The sequence below is a fragment of the Thunnus maccoyii genome, chromosome 21 (genome assembly GCF_910596095.1).
Source record: "Thunnus maccoyii chromosome 21, fThuMac1.1, whole genome shotgun sequence".
Classification (NCBI taxonomy): domain Eukaryota; kingdom Metazoa; phylum Chordata; class Actinopteri; order Scombriformes; family Scombridae; genus Thunnus; species Thunnus maccoyii.
Genome location: NC_056553.1, coordinates 23,018,052 through 23,039,320, shown reverse-complemented (window position 1 = coordinate 23,039,320; position 21,269 = coordinate 23,018,052). Strand labels below are relative to the sequence as shown.

Sequence of the window (21,269 nt, the reverse complement as noted above, 5' to 3'; positions counted from 1 at the left end):
GAACCACTGCAAGCTCAACAAATGTGTGGTGCCACAAAGTCTGCGGAAGACTTTTTAACTAAGTTGATATAGATCTGGGGGATTCTTTTGTTGTCTGTTTTTTCTTTTGGAGAGGGGGGGGGGGGGGGGGACTGTCACTTAAAAAGACAGACAAACACATCCTCAAAACACTGTGGTCACACCAGATTTCATTATTAATTTCTATGATGAAGTTTTAGTTTGAACTTCGAATTGAAACAGATATTTTCAACAGATAAGTACATATCAAACATTGCTCAAACAATAGTTTGAATTTTTTTAAAAAAGTACATATCTTCTTAAAATTTTTAAGTTTTTTGGTTTCATGACGGCGCCCCCCAGTTTTACATTCATTCCATGAAATTTGTATTTGTATTGTAATTTTAACTCCATGTAGCTGGAGTGCTTATTTCAAAACAGCAAATCAAATGTTGCATAAAACGATGATGCAGCGTTCTATCATAGACAGAGCAGAGGGTCACACTGAGCCTGATAGCAACCTGCTACACAACACAAGAGCCACAGACTCTAAACGGCAACCACCATTAGCTTTCCTCTTCTCATCTAATTCACAAAAATGAAGGTACGCATTGTCTTGCAGTTTAGCTTATTGAACAAGCAACCAAACAAACATTCACCGGGGAAAAGTGCACCACTAACATCAGTTAGCAGGCTAGGTAGCTAATTAGCTGCTCAGCTGCAGCACAAACAGCTTAAACATGTAACATACCTGCAAATGTCACTTCAGTCCTGTTAGATGCTTGTGTGATTCTTACCCTTCAATACCACTTCTAACAACACACTGTCTGCCCGTGACTTGTGAGATACAGCACAAGTCTGTTCACTTTGTGTCTTGTTCCCCTGCTGCTGTCAATCAAACACAGACACGCCCCCCCCAGCCGCTGAGACAGCATTTCTGATGTTTACCCAAAGATCTTTTTTCTTCATTTTAATACTAAAAAACCAAACATACCTTTTCAGATGTTAAGCCAAGACTAATTCAACTCCTCAACACCGCTGCTACAATAACATCAAAGGATAAACATTGACACAGTATCAAAGAAGCAGCTGTGACCTTCCACTGTTCAGCCAACTAGAGGGACCCTGTGCCAGGCCTAGACTAAGACAATGGGCTTGTCAAGACAAGAAGCACACACACGCACACGCACACGCACACACACACACACACACACACACACACACACACACACACACACACACACACACACACACACACACAGGCACACACACAAACACACACTGACACAAACCATTTCAGTAAGAGCTCAGAAAAAAAACAAAGGAGTGCAAAATTCTATCAATCTTTCCACTTCTTAATCAGTTTCTCCATCCTTGGACGGGTCTGTGTTTGCACACTGTATAATTATCTCATCATCTTTAAGCAAGATGGGGCTCAGCTGGGATGCTGTCTGACACCAGTGAATGTAAGCCAAACCATACAATGACAAACTGGACTTTGTAGCTGTATGATTTTCATTAGCGAGCTCTTGCAGTACTCAGATGAGGTCCTGCCTAGCGATGCCTAGATTGTAGTCCATTCTTATGTTCTCTCGTACGTCTGATAGCCTACAGGCTAGTCTCTGTCCCCCAGCTGACCCTGGCCTAAGCACTCTTTTCTTCCCCACTCTCTTCTTCTCTAGATGCAACTGATGAACCACACTGGCTGGGTCAGGGCCACTACACGACCAAGGGGGGGAAATGGGACACATGGCTAGTTTAGTGGCGAACCAGGGTAACCTCTGGTGTGAAGTAAAGCTCATTAAACATGGCTGTTTTAAGAAGTCCATGCAGTTCTGAGCCAATTGGCAACTAGCCAGACTTCTCCTTGAACCTGCTATGCTGGTTAGAAGATATATTGGCTTCTTTATCAAATGTGCGTCATCTGGAAATAAGGCCTAGTTAAGATCCATAAGAAGGCAGGCATGACTCATATGATGTACAGTTTATATAAGTTACAAACAACAGCTTGTACATCAACATTATGGATGACTAAACTGTATAGTAAACTAAGGAGAAAGTAAAGGAAAAAGTAAAAAAAGGTATTTTAAAAAAAAAGCCAACTCAGTTCATTTGATTATCATAATAGCTTACTGCCATTTAAGCTTAATACCAAACCTGGCTGTTTTTCAATCTATTTCCAACCCAGATTCAGCATGGCGCCCTATGGTTTGCTTTACCAAAACTGTCTAATCTGGGATGAGCCGGCAGGATAGGCTGAATTCCTGCAGCTGTCCTCCAACTGACCCCCGCCTCTCCCTGCTCCTCTGTCTCAGCCTCAGCTCCTCAGGCTGGGATAGACACTATGAACAAGCTGGGTCAGGGCTGCCGCATGACCACAGGTGCATGGTGATGGTTCGGCGAAAGGACAGATTGCTATTCTCTTGTGAGGAAAAAACCTCCTTAGTGTCCTTTCGATTCAGACGCGCAAGAGCATTAATCATGTACTTGGAATAAGGTTGAATCAGCAAGTATTTACCTTTGTGTCCACCTTTACCTGCAACTGTCCCCTACAAACTTTGTAATACAAAGTCTGAATGTTTTAGCTGTTAGCATAGAATTGTGTTGTATTCCAGAGTTTCCTTTAATATTCTTCCCACAATATTTTACAGTATGCTCTTTTTATGTGGTGCTAAAACGACAAGAGTGAGAGGAGAGAGTTAGAGGAACAGGAAGAGATGAGAGAACAGATCTGAAGAAAGGCTTAGAGAAGCAAAGGACTCCAAAAGCGTCTGTGAGATTGAGGTTGCCGTCTAGTGACAACCATATGGCACAGGCCTAGCTGAGATATGAAGGGTTTCCCCTTGTATCAGGCCGTTCCTACCCACTGAACATTAACTCCTTAGCCTCAGCAAAATATGTAGTGGAGTCTTCTCCTTGTGTATGTAAGGATCTGACCTGCTATTATAGAAGATCGAAGCTTAGCCTGGTTGTATCTAATCCAGCCAAAATCTAACTCAAGACTTTTACAACTCCTGCTGCAGCTGCTGAGACACATCTGGTTTTTATGCACATGGGCGACACAATCCACATGTACAGCATAAAGTATTCTCTCTTGGTACACTGGTACTTTACTTAGATCATTCACTTCAGTAAAAGTAGCATCACCACAATGTAACAATACTCCCTTATAGGTAAAAGTCTTGTAATCTGAGTTTTATCTAAGTTAAAGAGCTATTGTAATATTGTCATTTATTATCAAAAGTGAAAGTATTCATTAAGCAGAATAGCACTTTTGAGAGAGTTAAATTATAATATATCATATTGCTGGATAAATATTAGTGCTGTATTTGTAATGCTCTGTATATATAATTTTAATCTCTGATATTACAAGTAATTATAGTTGTCAAATAGATGTGTGAAAGTATTAAATAGCAGAAAATAGACATAGTCAAGTAAAACACAAATACCTCAAAATTACAGAATACAGTATAGCACTATAATGTACTTAGTTCTTTTCCATCAGTGATAGTTGCTACTTGTGCTCATGAACTCTACTCAATTTTGAGATTGGGAATAAAGACACATTTAGAAATACATTTAAGGATACATTTTTGAAATATTGCTCCCAGTGGACATGTTCTTTCAGCCCTGAAGCCACCCATAACGGGTACACTGGAATAAAAAACAAATCCACCTTTGGTCTCTATGGATGGCATCCATTGCTAACCTCGGAAAATAAATAACCAAAAACTAGCATCCAGCATGTAACCCGCCTCTTGCACAATGTTTCCTGGGACAGGCTCTGGCCATGTGAGATGCTAAAAAGGAAAAGCCTGTAAAGAAAATGGATAGTTTTCTTGCAGAATTTCCATCATAATTTCAGCTGTGTTCTTTAAATATAGGGAACTAAATAAGGAAACTAGGTTGTGGAGGGTAAGAAGTCAAGAGGCTAATGCTGTGACAGTGCTAATGCAGACTGTGCTAATGCAGTGTGTGAGAAGGTGATGTGCATTGACAGGCGGGAGAGAAGCAAGGTGTATTAGATGTGACAAACAAACACACACACATACATACGCAGAGCTGCCTATGAAACCATTTTTCTCCCTCCTTTCTTTGAATCCAAGGCTATTATGTCATTATGTCTACCACACCTCCTTTTCCTTGCCTGAAAACAAACCCGTGTTCGTCTGTCTGGAGAGAGGAAAATAACAGTGAGGCAACCCTCTGTGGCTATTTTAATCTACTCGTAACTTTCTCTTGACCTACTTCATGTCAATGCTTGTTAGTTTTTATTGACAGGATGAAGAAGTTGAGCTACCGTGAAGGATTTCTGACTATCCTCTGTATTTTGGAATTTGCATTTCCAGCTGTCATGCTTTCCAATGCTCCTCACTGTCATGGATCACAATTCATTCTACTGAGCCAAGGAGGGGAGGGGGGTTACATTTAGCTCCCACCAGCAGGGATTGTGCAGTCAGTACATGTCAAATCAACAGATTTGAACCCACGAAAAGCATAAGAATCGCTAGTTGCCCATGTTGATGTTTCCCATCCAGAGCACTTCATATTTGAAGCTCAAAGGGAAGTCTTAGGCCTCACACACTATGTCATGAAAATAAAGAGGAAAACATTTACTCACAGAGTCAAACACACATGCATGGGGATACACATAAAACCATGTGCATTCACAGTCAAGCACACACCTTCGCATGTGAGAAACGCTTGCACAGATGAAAAGCCTTGTCTACAGAAAAGACATCAATGAGGGAGGAATTAGGTTTTTTTTCCCAGCTCAGGGATTAAAGCTCCATCATGAATATTTAAAGGAGATTTATCCAGCATTTCTACCAAATCACTTCTTTAAGTAAAACAGGATGACAGTTTGAGTTTATCAAATTATACAAAGATGGTGATGCGCTCAGCTAAAACTTACTTAGTTGTTATGGTGTTTCAATCAAATTAAAAAGAAGGTGACATAAAGAATAGTAGGGTAGGATGAGTTTGACTTTCTAAAGGTTGAGACTAACTGGTTGAACTTCCAACACGGATTGTATATCCGTTGAATAAATGACTAAATATGCAGGATGCTGACAAAATAAATCCTACATATGCAACAGTGGTACTAGTCTAAAGTCACACTAGCAGCTGTGTGACACTGCCATGCTCATTGTAAGAATTAACACAGATACATCAAAGTTTAGTTATAAAGTTGTGTTTAAGTGTAAAAGTAAAAAATCTTTGGTAACCTTTATTAAAAGGGCTTATTATGTTGTGCAGGAATGTTACATTAAGCCACTTTTATTTTATGATATAATCACTAATCTCATTAGTCATCGTGTGCGGACCATGAATGTCTGTATCAAACATTATGGCAGTACATTTGATAGCTGTCAAGACATTTGACTCTCAACCTAAAATGTCAACTGACAACCTGCACATTGTGGATAGGGGTTTCCTTGAATAGTTGATGACTACCACTTTTCAGCTAAATTTGCCTCATACTTTAAATGCAAAAATTCCAATATCAGGAATAATATAGTGGCTTCCTCTGCTGGTGGGTGGGACCTCTCTTCTTCCACAGTCTTAGCTCAGTGCCATGTTGCCCACACTCTGTCCAACTTCCCTCTTATTCAACGTAGTGTACTATAAAAATTCTTGAAAAGGTTGTATGCCAACAATTACATATGTATCTGTCATCTAACAATTTGTTTGACGTTTAACAGTCTGGTTTTATAGTTAACCACAGTACAGAAACGGCTCTGGTCAGAGTTGTTAACGATCTTAAAATTAGCTCAGACAACCATAAAGTCTCTATTTTTGTACTTCTTGACCTCATTGCAGCCTTCCACACTGTTAACCACATAATTCTTCTTCAGCGCCCAGAACACTGTTTAGGCCTAAGAGGCACAGTTCTTAATTGGCGTTCTTCAGCTCTTTACTGGATCTTTTTTTCTGTTTCTATTGGCGACTTCGAATCAGTTGAAGTCAGCGTTCCATATGGAGTCCCTCAAGGGTCAATTCTTGGTCCACTGCTGTTTAATTTGTATATGCTCCCACTTGGGTCCATCATTCAGCAATACAATATTTCATATCACCCCCATGCTGATGACACACAGTTATACATACTGTATCAACCTTAGCCCAATGAATGACCCCATCCAATGCATTGTAGATATCAAATATTGGATGGCCATTTTTTTTACAGCTAAATGAAGACAAAACAGAGATTCTTTTGGTAGGTCCCAAGGCTTTGAGGCACCAGATGCATTGTTTGTTAACTCCCCTGTCAGTAAAACCTTGTGAGCACACCAAAAACTTGGCTGTGATTATGGATGCTGATGTTAACTTCCAGAAGCACATATCTAATATCTCCAAGATTGCCTTTTATCATCTCAGAAATATATATATATATATATATATATAAATAAGATGCTTCCTGTTACAGTCAAACTCTGAAAAGCTGGCCCATGTGTTTATTTCTACTAGACTAGATTACTGTAATGCACTTTTTGCTGGACCGACAAAGCAGGTGTTAAATAAACTCCTGCTCATTCAGAATGCTGCAGATAATTGATTTTCAAATACTTCTTATTGTTTTTAAATCTATGAATGGCTTAGCTCCTTCCTACGTTGTTGACATGCTCACTGAGTACACACCAGACAGAACCCTTAGATCATCAAACAAAGGTCTCCTCGCTATACCTAGAATAAATTCTAAATCAGCTTCAGTCATTATGGTCCCACTCTCTGGAATTCTCTACCACATGAACTAAGGTCTGCTACAATAATGTCTTTTTTTAAAAGCAGACTAAAAACATATCTTCTTTCATAAGCTTTTAGATGGGTTTAAAGTATGTGGTTTAATTCTCAATCAGTATTATTATTCCTTTCCAAATAATAATAATTATACCTTCTCATCTTATTCCCGTTTTATTGTAAAATAGCTTTTTATCTTATATGTGCTTGTCATGTATGATCCCATTTACCTATATTTTTTGCTTTCCATCTTGAAGCACATTGAGTCTACGCCTGTCGTATTAAATGTGCTTTATAAATCAACTTGACTTGACTAACCATGCATAATCATGTGACTAGCTGGCCTGGCACAGCTGCATCTGCCTGTTGGTGCCCTAGTGCCCCCCTGTGCCAAGGTTGACACCCAAAGGTGCCCACCCTCCCTTTCCTTAATTTAACACATACACACATATGCCCTGCTAGAGCACACCACTCTCATCTGGCTAGGGTAGCATAATAGTCTCCTCAGCCAGCTGAAAAAAAGTATGTGCATATATCGGTATCAGCATTGGCAATTGGCCACAATGAGTTGGAAATATCGGCATATCGGCAAAAAATATCACGCATCCCTACTTTCATATCATGGTTTCATGTGGTGTTGTATGATATGACTTCTGCCAAGCTGCTTTTTTAATGTAATAAAATAACCTTTATTTTAAAGGCGAAAACAAAAGAAAAAAAAAGGAAACAGCCACACAACATGTTGACAGTGCTAGCAAAGTTAGCAAACACTTGATTTAACAATCACTAAAACTTTTTTTTTTTCCTATTTTCCTTCCCTGAGTCCATGATGTAACATCTTCAAAGATATATGAAGCATGCTGAAGTCATGGCAGCAGTTCAAGGTCCTTAAGATGATGCACATTATCACTGTGTGGGGGCAGAGGCACAGCATGTAATGTACTAGTGCAGGGGTTTACCTATACATTATGTACACACCTCCCTCTGTTATCATTTGGACCTTCCTCCACTCACTCCCTTCACTCTCTTTAAGGGTAATGTAGGGGAACAGCTGTTGGGTGTGAGGCTCTCTGGGGTTTGGGATAAGGTACGGGACGATCCCTCCACTGAAAAGCACATCTGCTTATACAGAGGACTTGTTTGATTCCTTTCCCTCTCTTTTTCTACCTACATCACCCACACCATAACTCTCTGAATCTAAGTAGGCCAGGCTGCCCCATATAGACTCTCACACACAAACACAGACATGCTGACGGAGAGGATCCCACAGGTCAAGTTGATCTCTGAAGGTTATATAGAATAGTGGATTGCAAACGTGAGCAATGTAACAACTCTCAGAGATATTCTGCTGAGAGTGGCCTTAACAAGGCCATACAGCTCCTGTTACAGGGGATTTTAAAAGGGCTGACACTAAGAATTATTTTCATTATCTGTTGATTATTATTTTGTCAATCAATGGATTTAGTCAATATAATGCAAGAAGGTAATCAAAAGCACCCATTGCATTTCCTTATTATCCAGCAAAGGTGACATCAAATTGGTGGTTCTGTCCGACCAACAGTCCCAAACCCAAAAATAATGAGTTTACAAAGGAGAGAAAAGCAGTGAATCCTTACATTGCAGAAGCTGAAACTAGCAAATGTTTGGCATTTTGGCTCTAGAGATGGCAACCAGCTTGGTCCAGGCTGAAATATCTCAACATCTAGGGGATAGATTGGCACAATTTTTTACAGACATTCATGAAGATGTATCCTAATCACTTTGGTGATCCCATGACTTCATTCTAGTGTTAACAGCAGGATAACATTTCATATTGTCCGGTAGTACAAGACTAATAACAATCCCATCTGTGCCAATAACAACTTTCAGCATGCTAACACACTAAACTAAGATGTTGATCATGGTAAACTTTCTACCTGCTAAACTTCAGTATGCCAGCTTTGACATTGTGACAGAGCTGCCGAGTCTCTGCATTGACCATGAGACTCATGCAATTGATATTTTTCACATGCTCTCATGCCACATGTCCATTTTCTCACACAGTGAAAAACAATTCATAACTGATGACATCATGGTGCTAAAAGAGGACACTAACAACACATGAACAGACAGACAGACCAGCACAGCACAACAGCAGCAGGCGAAAGCAAGAAATATACACAAATATATTGTAATTTATTCCAATGCATGCTGCTTAGAGTAATCTCACTCAGTGACTGTTCTGGCAGCAGCACAGTCCCCCCCCCCCCTCCCGGAACAAAATTCAAACTGAAGTCAAAACTTGGCAGCCCTGTTGTTAGCATGTTATCAAGCTAATGTTAGCATTCAGCTCAAAGCATCTCTGTGTGTAAGTGCAGCCTCACAGAGCTGCTAGCATGGCTGTAATCCCTTAGTCTTGCTGCTTGATAAATTCTCTAATTACTTAAATCAGTGTTTCCCCTAGGTTGACTGCTTTGGCCTGGCGGGGAGGGGGGACAGAGTGAACTCAGCAGCCACACATTTCTCCGTTCTCTATTTCTCTGTTTAGTTCTGTTTAGGCTAACTCATTGTTGCTAACTTCGGAGCTAACCCCCTTCCTTCACTTTTCCAGCAGTGAAGAGATTAACTCATGTTTCGGTACAGCGCTGCACAGCACAACACTACTGATTTCCAAATGAATGGGTATTTGGCGTTGATTTTGGCATTAAAAAAATATTTTTTTGGCCTGGCGGGGGTTCTCGTTGGTCTGGCAGCCCACCAGCCCTGTACAATTATAGGAGAAACACTGTAAATCATCATTTATTAATCCATTATAAAGATTGACAGTTATTGATTCTGTGTTTATAGACCAGAATATAGAATAGTCCTTGTACAAACACTTAAAACACCTTTCTTATGTAACAAAATAATCTAAGATCACCAATTTTGATTCTTTAGCTCTGAAAGCTAAGCTAATTAAGTGGATGATTTTATTAAGTGTACCGTACATAACCATGACATTGTTATAACACCACCAAAAAGGTTCCATTGCTAGCGTCCTGTTTTTCTACTAACAGTTGATAGGTGTTCCTATTAACCATGAGCTCTATCCCCTAACCCTAACCAAGTAGTTTTAGTTGTCTTAATGTAGCCAAACCTTAAACAGGACATATTCTCCTTTTGGTGATTTTCTGTTATTTTTATACTGTTATATTACATAGTCCAAATTTTGAGGTTAAAGTATATAGAAATGCGAAAGTACATCTCAGGATGATGCAATGTAGTATAATGAAAACTGTAAAAGAAGCAGACAAGCTTCTGTCATGCTATCTCTATCTAATCTGAGCTTCATAGAGTAACTTCAATGTTTGGAAGAATCTGAGTGGTTTTGGAAGAGAAGCTATTAAATATTGATATCTGGCAAACCTCTTTAGAAAAGGCAGAATTCCCTTTATTTCCTTTTCTATGTGTATTTTTAAGCCATAGCCAGAGAGGCAAAAGAAGTTATTTGTTTCTCTCTGTTCTCTTTCCAAAAAAGGAAAGAGTAATAAAGAAATATGTTTTGCAACCAAAGAGGCACATAGAAAATCCTTTCCCTGCGGCACACACTAATCTCTAGGCTTTACACTGTAAAAACCCACCGCCTCTAAAGGTTACAGCCAGGATGACTCAGCATCTTGTTCTCTTGGAAAGCTGCTAAGATATAATAATATCTGAAAAAAGGAAATAATATTGCACATATTATAAAAAGGCCGCAAGGATGGAAATAGAAAGGAGCCAAAAAGCAGTTAGACATTAGATAAGCGGTTTAGTGCAGGTTGGTTAGAAGAAGAAAGAGAAACCCAAAACCAGATAAGTGTGTTATATATCGGTTTATTAGCACAAGGTGCAGGCAGACAGAGAGGCACGTCTATAAAAAAGGACATTCTGAGATAGATACCACTTGGAACAAACACATAAAATAGGTTAGATCTAACTCTTTGTTGCAAATATAAGACGTTTCCATGCATCTAAAAAGGAAAATGGTAAAATAATATACAGTATACTGTATCGCACTGCGGAAGGAAGACAAGATGAGTATCACAAGAGTTAAACTGAGTTACTGTGTCTGCTAAAATGAAAAGATAGATGGAAATGTGCTCATCTACAGCTCGTGCTTTTCACATTTTGAATCAATGACTTGTCAGATTATGGAAGAAAATAGTTTGTTAGCTTTGTTGTCACAGCGCAGAACCTTACTAGGCCTCATTCACAACTTTTTTCTTACATGGTCAGTTCATCCAAATCAGAGAAGAAGAAGAAAAACATATTTAGATTAGATACTTGTCTCTGCCACCCCAGTACAATGGAGGTGAATGTAGTATTAATTGGTGATGTTCAAAGCATTAGAGAGAAATTATACTTGAAAACGTTTGAAATGATGTTTAATCCACAGCATCCACTGTCATAAGTTTTGAGGCGGGATATTTCTTTGGTCAAAAATATAAATTTGGATTACATCAAAGGAGAAACATGAATAAGGAAAACAAAAAAGAATGCCAGAGGAATTCTTAAAATGTGCATATTTTGTGAATGAGGCCCATTAAAACCAACAGCTATGCTTTACAAGTTAGAGTTTGATGCTAACAGCTAAAGATTGTTATGATGAGACTAATAAATTTGCTTTTGGTGAACTAAAACATTTGATTGACTGACTGAATTGATTGCATATATAATAACAATACAGCAACAGACACAGCAAAGATAGCATTTTTGGTAACACTGAAGATAAATAAGAAGTCCACATTTAAAGATAAATTGAGGTGAAACAAAGTATTACAAACTAACTACTCATAATAGTGAAATGGAACTAAAGACTAAGTGGGACATCTTTTATAATTTTTTACATGACTGATTGTCTACTGACGGTCTGGCTTTAATATCTATTCATTTGGTTAAAAAGTGAAAATAGTGCAAAGCAGAGCAAGAGTCAAGTTTTGACAACTCAGGCGTGTGAGGGAAGGGTGACCACCACAGGGAGGCTGAAGTGTTAAAAGCAGTTCATTAAAAGAAAAAAAAAATTGACAAAAATACAAATAGTCCTTTGGTGGGTACATACACGAGTATCTTGTGTGTGTGTGTTTGTGTTCTTGTGTGTGAGCGCTAGCTGCTGGGTGTTGACGGATCAGGCTTGCAGCGCTTGAAAGGTTTCAGACAGCGGGACGAGGGCTGGCTGCTGGATAGTGTCTGTGTCTGTGAGTATGTGAGGACATGAACTTATGAACTTACTGTCTGCTTCACAGAGGGAAGGGCTACAGATGTGCAGGAGTTTTACATTTTGATTGAACTGGTTTTGTTACTGTATGCGTAAAGTTGCAGTAAATCTGTATATTTTTCTTAATGTTGTGTGTGTGTGAAATATAATTGATTTGCAGCTAAACCCTCCTGATTCTGAGTGATCCAAAAGACACAAACATGGAGAGAAAATTTCATTGGACACAGTGTAAATATTGTAATTCTGGCCCGAGAAGAACTACAGACAAAAAAAAAAAAAAAAAATTCAAAATTGAATTTCAAATGTGACTGTGTGTGCTTTTGTCCAAAAACAGTTCTTTGTTCGAGACACCCAGTTTGCCCAGCGGAGTGAATCACAGTGTGCCAAACACATTATTTGGAGGAACAGCGTGTGCTGAAGTCAGGACAGCATGGCATGGCCGTGTGTGCGTGTATGTGTGTGTGTGTGTGTGGGTGTGTGTGCGCTCTTGTCCACAACCTCAGACTTTCTCCTTCATACTGGATCAAGGAGCCATGGAAAGGAGAGATAGTGTGCGTGCATGTGTGTGTATGTGTGCGTGTTGCAAAGGGAGAGGGAAGAGGTGCATAGAAGCGGAAGCACAGCTGATTGACAGTCGGCATGGCGATGGAGGCGGGTTCTAGTCCTCTGAAGCATGGGGATTGGGAAAAAGAGGAGAGAAGGGAAATAACAGGAAGAAGAAGGGTGTAACGTAAAAGAACGGTGATGACAGCGGAAAGGGAAGCAAGAGTAACAAAAAACGAGCAGATTGACAAATAAGGGCGCATTCATAAAGAAAGATGAAAGAATTTAAAAAAAGCATAACAGAAAGAGAAGTTACGAAAAGAAAGAAATAAGAGCATGAATAGTAAAAAATATTGTTTATGTAAGAAAGAAAAAAAGTAGGATGAGAGGAGGGGATAAAGGGGAAAAAAAGGAAGAAAGCAAGTTAGTAAAGCTGTCACAAAATCAACTGCAACTCATCTAACAAAATATCAAATACTTGACCAACATGACAGAAACTGGATCAGTCTCATGTCGATGCTGTTCAGCATCTTATATTGGTCAAATATTTGTGAACACATTCTATAGCATATACTTGTTTTTATGTGGCGTGCAGAAAGCATCAAGCAGCGGAGGTGACATGCATCATCTCGACATATACGCACATACAGTACGCATCTGCATTTGCCCTGTCAGGATTCAGCTTACGCTCTCAATTCTCTGACCCACTTACTACTTATACCGCCTGCGCCCTCTCTCTGGGGTCTGCTGGAAAAAACAATGATGAATGGCTCTAATACACCTAGACAAGACCAGATGCTCTGTCTACTGAAGTAGGCCTGCTGAAAAGAATTATTTTACACCTCATACTGTACTGCTCATCTCATTACCGATGCAGCGTGGGAAATCGGAGCTAATGCCCCGAGAGATTACTGAAACTTAACCAGCATCCTTCCGATAGTTTCACCCTCTATTACGAAAACACACATGCACATATACAGCTCTGTTACCGTGGTAACACAAACCGCCCATGCCATCATGCCATGCAAAGCAGCCAGACTGACCGAGCGGTGAACATGCCAACACAGATGACTGATTAACATGCTGAACATTCTGCCACCAACATCCGTCCCAGAAGACCTGCAGCTTCACCAGGTGCCGGCTCGTTTCTAAGCAAACTAAAGTTTCTAAGGATAAAGAAGAATGACACTTTTTCTCTAATCTTTACCAAGAGGGCTCTGATATGCAACAGCTCAATGTTTAATGCAGACATGACTTGCTGCTGCTTTACAATTGCCACTCACAAATCATCTTTTCACACAAATAGTTTTGGTAAGGTAGTGCATGGCATTATCATCCCACAAACAGTTGACTAGGATGCTACAGACTACTGCTGATTATTTTCTGGATTTTTTTTAAAATTAAATGTCAACAAATAGTGAAAAATGTCTGCTATAACTTCTTAGAGCCCATGCTGACATCTTCAAATGTCTTGTTTTTCTCTGATAACCAGTCGAAAATCCAAAGATGTTCAGTTTAGAGTTGCATAGAGGTCAAATTCTCACATTTGAGAACCTGCAACCAGCAAATGTTTGATATTTTTTCTAACTTAATGACTGAAATGATTATTTGAAAAAGTTGCTGAGTGATTTTCTGTCGATCGACTAATCATCTACTACTCTACTACTCATCATCTCTCCGTGGTCCTGGTATTGCTAGTTAGATAATAAGAGATGCACAAAACTGACCTCCTCTCAATGTATATATACCATTGGAAGTCATTCATGGAGGTCAGTATATTTGGCCACAAAGTTTAATTTCATTTTGGCTGTAACCTCATAAAGCAGGTCATTTGCACCGTTCTGACTCATGCAGTTATGCAGGGGAGTGCAGCCGTACTCTCCAATGAAAATAATGACAATTAACAATGTTAGTGACTACTGACTTATAAAAATAATAATAATAATAATAATAATATATAATAGTTTTCCATAAAGATAAGATACAGTTTGAGCTGACTGGTTGATTGAGAGGCTCTTTTTACAGTTTTAGTTTATGATTCGCACAGTCTGCATCACAGGCATATGACACATTCCTGACTGACTCATTCTCAACAAATACAGGTTTTAAATGCCACATAACCACTGTGGAGCTATGTTTTATCACCAAGGTGGGAAAAAATAAATCAACAGCGTCACAGCCGTACTGCCAAAGTAGTGGGAGTAATGTTAAAGATTTCTGTACCATGTTCTGGTTGTGCAAATTTTTTCTGAAAAACGTAACCTTCAAGGCTGAAAGTTATTTATACATATTATTGTTAAGCTTTGACATGAGCTCATCTGATCTATTATATAATACTATACTGTTACATGGATCAAAAAGGACAGCCTAATATTGTATTTTGTGTGTTTCTGGCAGATGTACTGGACACAGACTGGAAATACCAGCATTATCTGACACACTATTTCAAATCCCACTTGTTGATCTCCTTATGACTGCTCTGTTATTGACATGGATAATGGCCTCAGCCTGGACATACACATTTCACAAGTTAACTACATTTTATTGCAGGAGACTGAAAATGATGCCTTCACTGTATACTATAGCAGATCACTTTGTCTGCTTTGCTTTTGCTCTCTCTCTTGAACACACACACACACACACACACACACACACACACACACACACACACACACACACACACACACACACACACACACACACACACACACACACACACAGTTCCCTGATGTTTGGTTCATTTCTATATGGGCTATAGTTTTTTTACATTTTGAAAGTTACTTGTGGTAAACGGTTTGTTGCAACATACTTTGCTGATATGTGCAGCTGTGGGAATTTGTGTGGTGTCAGTGGAGGAGACTGTTGATTCCCCCCATGCGAAATCCTACTCAACAATCTCTGCCAATGACATGCACAGAAGCTCTGCGGTTTAACTTGGACCGACTGTGAGATGAACAGACGGAAAACGAAAAGAGGAACAGCAGAGGTATGTTAATGCTGCAGGATGAGGTTAGAAAAGGAAACCGGACTATTGAGAAACACAGAAAAAAACAAAACCCAAAATATCAGATGATAAATTCCCAAAATGGACCACACATATAAACACAAACCCACACACACCAGAAACAGTTCCCTTCTCAGTCTATTTCAGTACGAGGAGACCGCTAGAGGGGAAGACGGAGGATATGCTCATTAGGCACAATAACGATTCCTCTCTAGAGCTGCATCTCTTCTCTGCAGCTAATTATCTCCACTACAAGATAACATTATAACAATGTATTCACATTATAGGCAACAAAAGGACTGCTGAGTACAAGGGACTTAGGCAATTGAGTTTCAATGACCTTATTATTGCGTTTATTAAAAAGGACTTTCAGCTGATATTATCAAGGCGACACTTTAACAGTCTCTTTTTGCCAATTGACATTCATATTCAAGCATTGATTATGCAAACGAACGAATTTTGTACTCCACAGGTGATTGAAGATGAAATCTTTACTGATTAACAGAGCTGACGAAAGGCAGCTGTGCAACACAAAGTAAATGGTAAAGTAAAGTTTAATCACCTTCAGACTGATTTCAGCTGGTCAGAATTAAAATGTGGCCTTTAGACCAATTTAACGGGTGAGGAAACTGAAAACAAGCCGGTTAATTTGTGGAGCAATAGTTTACATTTAAAAACATATAGTAACCTCATTAATTATGAGACATTGTTGAAGGTTCAATGACCCAAAAGCAAATGGTAGGTAGATATAGTGCAGCTGGAGCACTGTACAACAAATACTGTTGTACTGAATTAGTACTTTTACTTGCAGTAAAGAAAATCTTTCCCTGTGGTATTACTACATTTACTTAAAGTCACTTTGAATAGACTTTTTATGTGACTGTGGTATATTTCAAATGTATCAGATGATAAGTTTCTTCATTGGAGAAGTTATAATTATTGACAACTATTGTTCATTAATAAACATTTAAAACTGATCTTATATCAGCTTGTGACTACATTATAGTGTGTTTTACATTTATTAAATACTGCTTACAAAGGACAAACAATAAAAGTAAATTGTTACCACAATAGCAGCACAGCAACCATTAAAGGGGACCTATTGTGCTTTTTCCTATTTGCAATCATATATACAATGTTGCAATGTCGGATGTCCACATTAAATGTGGCTGACGTGTCAAATAACGAGGTAAACATATGTAGAAACAATCCCTGTGAGCAAAAAGCACTAGCTTCAGACTACTTTAAATGCTCGGTTTCCAATGTGTTTTTCTACTTTCAGCCCGAGCTGACAACAGCTCGTGATGGATTTCTTTATATGGTCATCTGTTCCATGCACAGTGCACCAGTTCACTGCTACGCTAGCATTACGGTGTTTTCCATTGGTTTTGGAGTGAAGTCATGCTGAGCCATGACTGGAGTCGAGGTGGAACGCTGCAAGTGTTTTTCCATTACACAGCAGTGCAAAGTAAAATAAGAAGTTTACCTGTTGGAGGTGTGCAGGTCGTCTGCAGCTCTTCATCAAACATCATCATCACTGAGGCTGTTTCTGCTTGTACTATTCCTCCCTGCATTATTTCCAACTGATCCACTGAACAAAGAGCTCCAAATATCTCTATATGTTGTTGTTTTGACCAGTTTTTAGTGCTGCTAATGAAGCGCCGCTAATTCAGTGGGGAACACATGTCCCTTCCTGTCAATTCTTCACAATAAAAGTCTCCCGTTATTTAGTCATTGAAAAGCTTTTAATATGAAGCTGTAAAGCAGGAAATGTTGGGTTTGCATCAGCAGTAACTTAACATGGCTGATACTGCTTCCTCTCGGCAGCTTCCGGAAAGCTAGCCAATCAGAACAGAATGGGTTCATCAGGAGGGGGGCCTTAAAGAGACAGGAGCTAAGACTGCCTGTTAAGAGACAGAGGCTGAACTCAGGGGCTGCAAAAAGGGCCAGTATGAGATAAGTTTTTTGAATTGTGACTCATGGAAAACTACTCTAGTGGAGTCCAAAAATAAAAATTTAGAGCTGGAAATGAGCATAACAGGTCCTCTTTAAGGACAGTTAGGTCATGTCCTCTGTATTTTTTGTGGATTTTAGCAATTGGGGAGTTTATTCTCTACAATTTAAAAGTAGCACTTGCTGGATATTTTAATTGGGGATTCAAGTATTACATTGTAGAATTAAACTTGTTAGAATTTCAGAATTAAAATTGTTCGTATTTCCAGACCAGTATTATATTCACAGCTGTGGAGAAGCCACTAAAATCCACATTTAGATCTTCATGTTGGGAAATAAAACAAAAAATATAACTAAACAGTTAACTGAATGGATATGATTAAAATAATTAAAATAAAATTTTAAAGAAAACTGAGATTGTATTTTTGGTGTGTAATTGAAATGATATGAAGGACTTCATGGCTACAGCCCTTAATTCAGGTGAAAATTGCTTTCAGCCCCATCATCTCAGTGTGCCTAGGTGAGATGTGGTTTTATATCACTGCGGGGCGCCTAGGTTGGCAATTTTTAAATTATATACATAGTGGCTTTAAGTAAAGAATATGAATTTTAAATCAAACAATGACCTATAAGAAGAATGTGGTCACACTGTATGAATGTATTCACACAGGATCTAAAGACATTTTTATACTTTTCCCTTGTAATTCCACTTTTTTTTGCATTCTCTTCAGTTCAACCACCACAGAGAATATCGTGAGCAGCAGCCATGTGCTAGAGGACATCGAAGGGATGTTGGAGAGCGGCAACAGCTCACATCCTCAAGTAATACTAAGGGTGTACACACGCATGCAGAATGGAACTGAAGTGAAGAACAACAAGGAAGTAAACAAGGTCAAAGGAAAAGATAACATGAAAAGGTCATGACTGGAGGATGAAGATGACCGGGTGGCCTTAGCAGACTGACCGACGGCAGAGGGGATTGTGGGATATCTCTTACCAGGCTTTTGCACACCCTGAGCTTCCTGCTCTCCATTCTCCAACGCAGTACCCGTGTCTACACACACACACGCACACACACACAAACAAGCAAACACATTACTATCCCTATGAGTGCTAATAATTGGACAAGAAAATCAAACTGAATGGTTTGGTTTGTACAGCAGAAATATGACAGACTGGAATTAAATGGAAACCACTGACCCTGATTTATCAGGCCTTTTTAAGGGCAGCTCTTTATAGTGGTTGGGCACTAGGAGTATGTGTGGTCTGCTGTCTGCTTATAGGGGAGCCTGTTAATACCATACCGGCCAGTTATGGTCTAGCTAGTGCAGGCAGAGGGCAGCACATATTTGCTGGAGTCAGTGTGGGATGCTGGAGGAGGTGAAGCTGTGTGACATCTGACTGCTGAATCACTGCAGTTTATTTATCTAATGTGCATACCACACACACACACACACCCACGTACATGCACACAGGTATGTACCACACAAACTACATACTGTATCAACACACAGCTTTATCAACACAAGCGCATAAAGAACTCCTTCATACACAGAAATACACATGCACACCAAAAACATTGACTAGAGGGTCAGGGGTCTGTATCATGAAGCAAGTTGAAGTTAGATAACCCGTATCAGAAAGTTGGTTTCAGCTGGCTCAGAGATGAAACAGTAATATCTGTGGGGACACTGAGTGAGGTGAAGGACATACAATATACTAATCACAAAACTAGAGCATAATAAGAAGCTGTAGGAATAATATTCAAATATGGGAAGTGTGGGAATAATTAAATCAGCCTTTTGGATATTATTATGAATAAGTGACACACTTAACCTCCTCCAGAGCAAGTTAGCCCTTCAGCATAGGTTACCATGGTGATCCAACTCAAATCAAAAGTGAGCCGCATGTGTGATACTGAAAATTCTCGGAGAAGCCTTAAGATAACCGGCTAACGTGCTAATCTTGCTTCATGATAAAGTCCACCGGATTTAATTTTGAACAAAAATGCATGTGGCCACAAAGCCGCAAAACCAAGGCCGTTCTGCAGTCAACAATGTGAACACAGGCATGCAAAACCCAAAACCACAGACATGCATGCAAAAACACACACACACATATATACACACACATGGTATGTGTTCGCACGAATAAACACACAGGACACAAATATGGCAGATCACAAACAAGAGCGCGGGAACACTCAAACACACATCAGGCGTCATGTGTGCATATTAAGTGTGCGTCAGGGCATCGAAACAACAACTCTGATGAAAAAAAAAACCAAACAAACTGTGCTTCCTCCATCTAGCTCGCCTGCTGACAGAGGACAATAACTTGCGGACTGCCTCGCCCTGCTGTTTGGCACTCAGCGTGTCAGCATGTCTGTGTTCGTCCGAATGCACACAGCGTGCCACAGTTGATCACTGGCAACACCACCCACGGCCCGTCCTGCAGCCGGCTGTCACTGACGAGTGCCCACACACAGTCTGACTGTCTGACCAAAGTGTCTGGGGAACCAAAACAGGCCCGAGAGCTGAGTCATCGCCGGTTAACTGTCACTTCATTTTATCTGGTTATTTGCTAAGCTGTTTATTTGATCTACCTACTGTTTATCTATCTGCTTACTTATCTTCCTATACAGTACATATCCAAAAATTCACAATCAGTCTGGAGTATGTGTCTATTCATCTCGTTGAACCCCAGACTGTTCAATTACATATTTTCTAAATGCACAGAAAAAACTATGGTGCCACGTAGGCTAAAACCTGCCAACAGGAGCAGGTGGAGCATTTGGACAGTAACTGCTCAGAGTGGGGATGCAGCTTCTTGTTTAGTTCCTAAATTTCACCAGTTGGCTGGAATATGCAAAGCACTGACCGCTACTCCTCTTATCTTCAGGCTACTATCCTCCCTGCGGCTGAATGGCACCCCGACACATCCAAAATGGCAGCCAGCAGTGTCCAGCGGTGCCTGATACTATCAACCATTTAAGAGCAGCTGCAGTTCATGTTACATAACACAGATTCCCATCTTGTTCAGGATGGACTGAAACAGATACAGAGATCAATCGAAAGACCATTTGGGAAATTGAAGTCAGCAGACAGACATAGATTACTGACAGCACTTATTATTACGAATGGCAGAATGATATCAGTAACATAGGGGAAAGATGTTTCTTTAATCTTGAAGCTAATTATCACTTAACTCTGCAGTTCTCCTCAGCTCAGAAACATTTAACCACTGTTCACTACCTGCCCAGCACCAAACAGCGAACAGACAAAGTTAGCAACTAGCTAGTGAACACAGTGGAGCATTTAGCAGCTACAGAGACAAATATTCTCAGGAGGTGTTGTAGATAAAAGCAGAACTAAAAGAGAGTAAATAGTGGACTTACATTCTTCAGGTGGACAGAAACATGACTCCAAATGAAGCTAATGTTGCTCTGTGTCTGCTGGATGTGTAACAAGCAGTTGTATGCTAACACATTAGCGCTAGTAACGTTATATGGTGGTTTTATGCTAATGTTGTGTTTTCAGTTTGTTCTGCTGACCCCAAGTGGCCAAAAAAAGGCAGTTAAGGCAGCTTTAAGTTCAAAGGCATATTACTGAGATTTAGTTTTTTAACTTTATTGTTAAGTTTGACAAAAAGACAAAGTACGTCTAAAGGGACAGTTCACCAAATTCACCCTTGTCACTAACGGCTACATAGTTTTGGTTTTAATTTGAGATAAGCAACACTGAGACATCTGCTGTCACCCCAGTACAATGTAGCTGAATGATATTTTTTTCTTGTGGTGCTCAAAGTATTGAAGAATTATAC

The 21,269-nt window shown here is 39.6% G+C and overlaps 1 protein-coding gene across 1 annotated transcript in view; it reads right to left on the bottom strand.

The window, feature by feature from the left end:
• The window catches only part of LOC121888571 (microtubule-associated protein 4), a 122,183-nt gene that overhangs the window by 69,315 nt on the left and 31,599 nt on the right, over positions 1 to 21,269 (bottom strand). Inside the window, exon 3 of the mRNA XM_042400196.1 lies at positions 18,445 to 18,501. Coding sequence (XP_042256130.1) covers positions 18,445 to 18,501 — 57 coding nt within the window. The remainder of the gene's footprint in view (positions 1 to 18,444; positions 18,502 to 21,269) is intronic.